Below are 7,258 nucleotides of genomic sequence, written 5' to 3' on the forward strand. Positions count from 1 at the left end.
CTACTACGACGTCTTCTTAGACGCCGTCGATGGAAGTGGTTCCCTCTTCACGGGACCCATATGCTTCTCTAGCCGCCTGGCCCCTGGAGATCAGAACGAGCTGGTAAAGCAATTTGTGTTGACCAGTTGGGTACACATAGCAGGCTACGTAAATTTCTAGTGCGCCCAATTACACATTTTATTCCCAAGGTATGCAGTTAAAAAGCAAGGTGGCAAGTAAACTGAACAACTGATAGTACCTATACTTTTCGACTAGGTGCGGCCTTTATTTGTGTGATTGTATATTCACTGACGTGATGCGTGCATTGCGTATGAACTCCAACATTCAGCTCAAAAAGGAGTCCAAGTTCGAGGACGCCAAGCGTTGTTCTCTAACGTACATTGACAGGTTAGCTCGATGCCAGATATTTCATACTTCAAATAACAAACATCTTCCAGCGTTATTCATTGGAGTATGTTCACCACACTTAAAGGTCTCGGCGAACTTTTGGAAGTTCGCCGCTGCCTTGTTACAGTCTCCCAAAGAGGTGTTGAGGGTGCGTGGCAGATCGCACAGACTGAGGCAGACGGTGATGAAGAAAATTTGTTCATCGTTAAAAACTTTCGTGATCGGATTGCCAGGAATCGCATCACGCGTCGCTGCCTTGTACGCTGTATGTGCCACTTCGAGGGCCAGAAGGTTGGTGAAGAGGTTACGGTTCGGGGATGTCCCGTAGCACGAAGAAGACCTGTTGTCGAGCACGTCAGACCAGTTTGCAGGAGCCCACGAGCCCACGATCACACTGCCATTAGGATGCACTCTAAGGCCGCCTGAATTTAGGGCCTTGACTAGTTGCCTAGCATAACTAAAGCCTAAGCCACCATAAATCATACACTTGGGTCCCTGTCCAGAGTATTGTGGGACAAACAGAGCAGCGGCAGATACAAACACCGCATTCAAAATGTAGTCATACGTGAAGAAAGGAAGATTAAAGTTCAGCGGAAAAGTTAAGGCCTCGTCGTATTCAGGCTTATCCCTGAGAGCACGCGTGGCCTCAAGGGATTTGATCCAGAAGGCGACCAGAGACTTCTCATTCCTCGAAAAATTGGCGTACATGGTTGACAACCCCTCATCGGTTAGGAGTTTATCTGGAGGCCAAATAACGACTTTGGTGTTTTGCAGCTTTAATACGGCGGTACGCTTGAATGAGTCGTCGTTAATCCATGCCAAATTGGACACTTTCTTTTGGGCAATGTATTTCACCTCCTTCAGGACACCATCGATGGCTTCCCTGGTTGTGCTGTCCGTAAGGTGCGATACTATCATAGACCTTATCAGCACCATGTACGATCCTTCCACCCACGAGGCACAGAGCCTTCGGCGCCTGTCTACTGTTGTCCAGTTGTTTTTACCTGGAGGCAGCAGGTTTCGATCTGCGAGCGGCGATAAGGCCTGCACGAGGAACCAAGAGATGTGGAGTAGCAGGTCATTCCAGCTGTGCTGCTGGAGCACCGTGTCGACAGTTTGCAGAAGAGCAGCGCTGTTGGTGGAGATAAGGTCTGTGGGTGCATACCCTCCGGGCACCTCAGCACTCTTATTGAGCACCCTCATCCATTCAACCGATGGCAGGCCGGGCGTAATGTTCGCGATATCCACTAGTGGGTACTGCACAGGCACGCTTACTTTATCTTGTAGTACGCTTCCGAGCTGATGAAAAATGTCGTGTTCTATTTGTCGAATTTTCAGTACCTCGCTATCGTTGCGTCGAGAGGGATATGTTGCATACGCCTCGTGTAATCTGTTCCAGTACTTGATGTAGCCTTCCGCACTAATGGCCTCTTCCATGTAAGTGGCAAACAGAATTGCTGCCCTCGCAGGGCTGAACAGGAGAGCGTGCTTTGCACTTTGTATGGGCGCCCGAAAGGACTTGAGGTCGAACCAGATACCAATCCTCCAGTTGTATGCCAGATCCAAGAGAACGCCGAGGGGAGTTACTCCGGGTAGGGGATCGTCAGGCCACGGTATCTTTCGCTTGTGCATGAACTCCTGCAGCAAGGAAGCAGAAGACACCTCGTTCGAACCAGTGTTTGTAAGGCAGACCTCAAACATGGCCCGAGCCTTCGCTCCTACAGCAAGACGTCGGGTGCCTTCGGTGAAGACCGTGCGAAAGTAGTTGAACCATGCATCGATGGCGAATTGCTCGAGGAAGGTGGCGTGACTGTACAGGTTAGTCGGTGTCTTCCACTTGGAACAGACGAATGTTTCGAAGTCGCTGCAGGGATCCACGGTCCAGTTCAGCTTAGAAAGGATCAGCTCCGCATGATGTATGCACGGAATGCTGGAGCACACGTGGACGTCCTTTCCGGGTAACTTCGCTGGCCGGGTAGATAGGACGAAAGCCACAAATGCACCAAGGAGTAGCATGACAGCACCGCATGTCACTGCCGTGGCCAACGTTGTTCGACGTCCAGCATAGTTTGGCACTGGATTCCTCACCGAGGTGGACTGCAGTGAACAAAAAATACTTTTTTATTGCACTGAAAATGGCTTACTGAGCGCAGCAATTTTCTGTCGTTAGGACACTTTCTCAGAATTCCTCAGTGATGTGCCACCAACCTTTGCGCCAGTAGTTTCCTCCTGCTACGTTTCTATGATAGTAGCGCTATAACATATAGTGAAGACGCTCATGTCCCGTAAAGCACATTTCAAACGAAACAAATGACACGTTTCTCCAAACAGTCTCTAGCAAGCAGCTTTGATATTTCTTCCTATTAACTCTCCAGTTGGAATTACTGTGCCGGGTTGAAAGACCATATGCAGCAAGACCTGGACATTTTTGCCCGCAAAGATTATGGAGGCAGCATCGAGAAGTGTTTAAGAGAAAAATAAGTCTTGGAAATCACTTTAATGTTTTCTTGATATATAGCCGTGTTGAAGCACATAGCAATATCACTGAATCATTACAAAGTGATTCATGTGTGAATCGCACCACAGACGTGATTACTGATCCACGGACACAGGCAACATTTCGACGGACAAGAAATGAATCTTAACGATATTGTTCTTAAATGTTGCGTAAAGAAGACCACCTTTCGTGACGGTTGTGCTGCGAATTCCATAGCCTGTATTGAGGTTTCCCGGAATTCAGGTGGCCCCTGCAATATCAGCGGACCAGACGAGCATGATCCCAGTCGAAAAACACAACCAACATTGCTGTCGCACCACAGAAGTTTCTGTTGTACAACAGAAATATATATCGCAGAACAGGGTTTTGTATTGGGACAACAGGATGGTCTGTTGTGCGACAGAAACCTCTAACGTAGAACTTCAGAATGTCTGTCCCACGACAAACATTTCTGTTGCATGAAAGACAATGTCCCATACACTCACAGAATCATCCTGTCGGATTTTGTTGTATTTTGTCTGTTGTCTTTTGTCTGTTGTGTTTTTCGACTGGGATGTCATTTTAGAGAACACTACCGCCTCAAAGTTTCTTGTCGCGTGCGTTCATGATCATTGCGTGCACGTTTCAGTCATTGTTCAATCACACAGTCCATTACTTCTTTAGCCACTGCTGCTTCACTACAGTGCACGAGCGTGGCGTCACATCCGGGGCCGATCTCCGGAACGACGTCACTTCTTTTAATGGCGTGACATGTTATTTAAGGATCATCCTTCTCATTCGATGCGCATTTAAGTGAGTCAACCGACTTTGATACACGCCCTTCAGAACCGCGGGTTTCCACAAGCCGAGCTAACATGGCATATAAACAATATGCGCATTTTATAAGCAATGCGTGGAGTTAAACTGCTCCTAGGTCGCTCTGTGGGGAATTGGACACTGATAGCCTGCGGCCGTGAGCAACGTGTGGGAATATAAGGCCACGGGCGCGACAAACGTACCAACCGTGATGGGCGCAACGATGGTAATGCTTTGGTGTTTGATATTTGTACGCTGCTTCACGAGACTTATCGTGCTCGAATGATTATATAATGAAATTGCGAGCTATTTTGAAAACGCTAACAATTGCTAATTTTAAAGGGCATAAGGGGACAAAACACAAGTTTGGTTCGTTGGAAAGATTTGTAACACCAGTACAGAAATTCAAATTCTGGATTTTTACGCGCCGACACAAAAGCTGGGTTTTGACGCAGCCCCGAAAGGTCGTAGTGGGTTTAATTTTTACCACCTGACAACCTTTAGCATGCGCCGCATGTCGACATAAACGGGACTTCTCGTTTGCCACCTTCATCACAAATAGGGCCACCGCAGCCAGCAGCGAACCCGCCTCCTAGTACCCAGCTACAAAACTCATTAACGACTGAGGCCCCGGGGCGGTGCCATGCCAGATTAACAATAATTCCAATTTTAACGTCAACTTCGTATAATAAACTTGGAAAAAATCTCTGCAGAAATTCAGAGAATTATCTACTAGTGCTAGCATTCTTTGGGTGCTTGTCTTCAGTGCGAGTCGTTTCCAGCCAAATTTCTGGTTTTTCGAAATCCTGTCCGACTAATGATCGCCATTCACGCTATTATAACGATTAGAAGTACAAAAACGCGAAATTTCGATTACTGTGGAAATGCTGGGCATTACACGGTTCGGCATTTTTCGTATTTTTATATTTTGGTTATTTTTATTGTTTCAAAATTTATCTCTACGAATGATTTTTTTAGCGTCTACGAATTTAGCGTCTACGAATTATCTCATTTACGCTAATATAAGCATTATAGGTGGAACTTCCGAAAAATCTGCATTATTGTGGAAATGCTATGCGTGATATCTGTTGCATATTTCCGTAATTCTTAATTATTTTTCTTATTTCTTATTTTTTCAATTCTTCGCCCGTCCAATTATCTCCATTTAGCTATTATAACCATTAGAGGTGAAACTTCCGCGAAATTTGCATTCTTGTGGAAATGCCATGCATTATAAGTTTCGCCATTCTTCGTAATTTACTATTTTTTTTATTTTTTATGTTTTCAAATTTGTGTCCGACCGATTATCTCCATTTATGTTATTATAACGATTACATTTAGAATTTTCGCGAATTCTTCATTATTGTGGAAATGCAGTGCGTTAAGCGGTTCGCCATTTTTCGTATCTTTTTATATTTTTTATTTGATTAATTAAAAAAATTCGCACGAACAGTTATCTCCATTTACGCCTTTATAGCGATTATAGGTGAAACTTCCGCGATATCTCGTATTTGTGAGAATACAGAGCGTTACAGGGTCCTGGCTGGGGGGTACTCGGCAAAGTATGCTACGCATTAAAAAAGTAACTGCGTTGCGATAACGCGGCGTGACGTCTATAGACAACGCAGTTGTGTGAATATTCCCATCCCTCAAAGAAGGGCAAAGAAAAGTTCAGCGGCCGCCTCCACAAATCGGTCATCCTCTAACATGGCGTGTGATACAATCGTCTTGTTGCTAAAGGAAACCACGCGCATACGCGTCGCCATTTAGACGACGCCATTGGTACCAGCGCCTTTCCAATCGCAGGTACCGCACTTCACCCGTTTCGTTCATGATGTCTTGTATTGAGGATCAGTTCAGTGAGGCTCCCCGAAGTAATCTCAGGGAAGGAAAGCGGAAGAGCGTGTTCTTGGGAGCTGGACCTTTACTCATTGCCACAAATCTTACTGGTGATGCGAGGCTATCTCCGGCGTGAGGTGGAGAAAAGGGCTGCTGCTTGTGCAAATTTCTTTGCGCTTGGGGTTCTTGCTTTCGACGTCGCCTGGAGCCCATGACGACGCCTTAACAGCTGGGTTCCAGAATATGGGCCACCGCCCACTTCACCGCGTGCATGGTCGGTGGCTTATCCGTGTTCACCATGCGAAGTAAAGACTTAAGGCGCAGAACGAGATCAACTCACGGTTCCCTCCGTATATGCACTGACCTTATCGTTCGCCGCACCTGTAGCGTCAGTGACGTACGCTACCGGAGCGGTCGCGTCGATGTAGACAGCCGGGTCGGGAGAATTCTCGGCCTTTCCAGCCTGTGGTGCGGAGCTGCCGCCCGTTCCTTGAGGCACTGCAGGCGCCTCGTCACTGCTTTCAACTGCAATTTTACACCCGGAAAAAAAAGGTACGTAGGGTTGGAGACAATGACAATACGGGGTTCTACACGACCTTTTTCGGGAGTGCATCTGTTATGCTCTCCGCAACAGAAAAAAAACAGCGGACGTGCATTTTATGCATCCTTACACCTGCGCTACATCAACGTTAGTTCGTATGGTTTAGAGTCAATGCGGCTGACGACACGGCGTTCGTGTGTGTCGGCAGCTTTGAACCTAAGCGCGGGATCGTCGGTTCTAACATCAGGAGGCAAACTAAACTTCATTTAGAAGCACGCCCAAATGCGCCTGATTTATTTCTTTCGTTGAAAGAAACAACCGTGAGTTTTGATCCCGAGGCAGTGTTACTCTGCCAGAAAGGTAAAAACGTAATTTGCAGTTTGAAAAACGGCCCTGGTGCCACTATAGAGGAGGCAGTGTTCTAAATGCTCAGGCTGAACCAGTGCTGTGAACAAATATTAATAATTATAAGAAAACAACTGACCCTCTCTCCCTCTTACTGTTCTTGTGTGCACTCCTATGCCTAAGTGTGTTCGCGAAAAAGACGTGCCTCGCATACAAAGAACGGGATATTAGACTAGCTTCCTGCCTATAGCTCTAGCTCACTTAGTGTCATAAGCTGTGAGACTATGAAGTAACCGAAAGCACAACAACAACAGAGCCCACGCGTCTATACGCTAGTGCGAACGGCTTACCGGGCTGAATGCCTGCATTCGGCACGGACGATAGGTTTGCTGGGTCGTCCTCGATGATGGCGGAGGCAGCCACGTGTTCACCGTCGGAGGCTGCCATCGTAGTGTCGCGCGTGTTCGGCTCGTACTCTCGGGCCTTCTCACGGGGCTGTCTCGCCTGTGGAGTGGGATGCACTCGCAGCTCCGGGTTCGGGCTTGTTTCCGGTAGCTTCGCAGGCCTCGAGCGTCTAGATTTCTTGGTGGACTTCGAAGGATTGCGAGGCTTGCGGCGCTTGGCGCGAGAGGGCTCAGTCTCAGTCGGACGCATTCTTCTTCTTCCCTCCTTCTTCTTCTTCTTCTTCTTCTTATTCTTCATCATCATCTTCTTCTTCTCAAGATTGTAACGATAATTGTGCTCGTAGATGGCACGCGCAGAATCGTTATATCCCTTCATCCACGTCTTTCTCGATCTTATAATGACGAAGATGATGATCGCTTCATGCGTAGATAAATAAATGACCATCTTT

At 47.0% G+C, this 7,258-nt stretch overlaps 1 protein-coding gene across 1 annotated transcript; it reads right to left on the bottom strand.

The window, feature by feature from the left end:
- Window positions 1–215: 215 nt before the first annotated feature.
- Window positions 216–6,921, bottom strand: LOC144145004 (endothelin-converting enzyme 2-like). Its single transcript, XM_077676504.1, has 3 exons — window positions 6,756–6,921; window positions 5,884–6,044; window positions 216–2,485 (listed from the first exon to the last, which is right to left on the bottom strand). Exons 1-3 carry the CDS (start codon window positions 6,850–6,852, stop codon window positions 410–412), a joined length of 2,334 nt encoding a protein of 777 aa, XP_077532630.1. The 5' UTR covers window positions 6,853–6,921; the 3' UTR covers window positions 216–409.
- Between the last annotated feature and the right edge of the window lie 337 nt (window positions 6,922–7,258).

The sequence above is a fragment of the Haemaphysalis longicornis genome, unplaced genomic scaffold (genome assembly GCF_048455015.1).
Source record: "Haemaphysalis longicornis isolate Haplotype H1 unplaced genomic scaffold, Haemaphysalis longicornis Haplotype H1 scaffold_7, whole genome shotgun sequence".
Taxonomy (NCBI): domain Eukaryota; kingdom Metazoa; phylum Arthropoda; class Arachnida; order Ixodida; family Ixodidae; genus Haemaphysalis; species Haemaphysalis longicornis.

What these genes read in the sequence shown, in the direction of transcription:
- LOC144145004 (XM_077676504.1), bottom strand. Translation starts at nt 6,852, where the DNA reads ATGGCAGCCTCCGACGGTGAACACGTGGCTGCCTCCGCCATCATCGAG. An exon ending in GAATGCAGGCATTCAGCCCG is followed by an intron (nt 6,045 to 6,755) that starts GTAAGCCGTTCG and finishes GTAAAATTGCAG; the next exon opens with TTGAAAGCAGTGACGAGGCG. An exon ending in CAGGTGCGGCGAACGATAAG is followed by an intron (nt 2,486 to 5,883) that starts GTCAGTGCATAT and finishes TGTTCACTGCAG; the next exon opens with TCCACCTCGGTGAGGAATCC.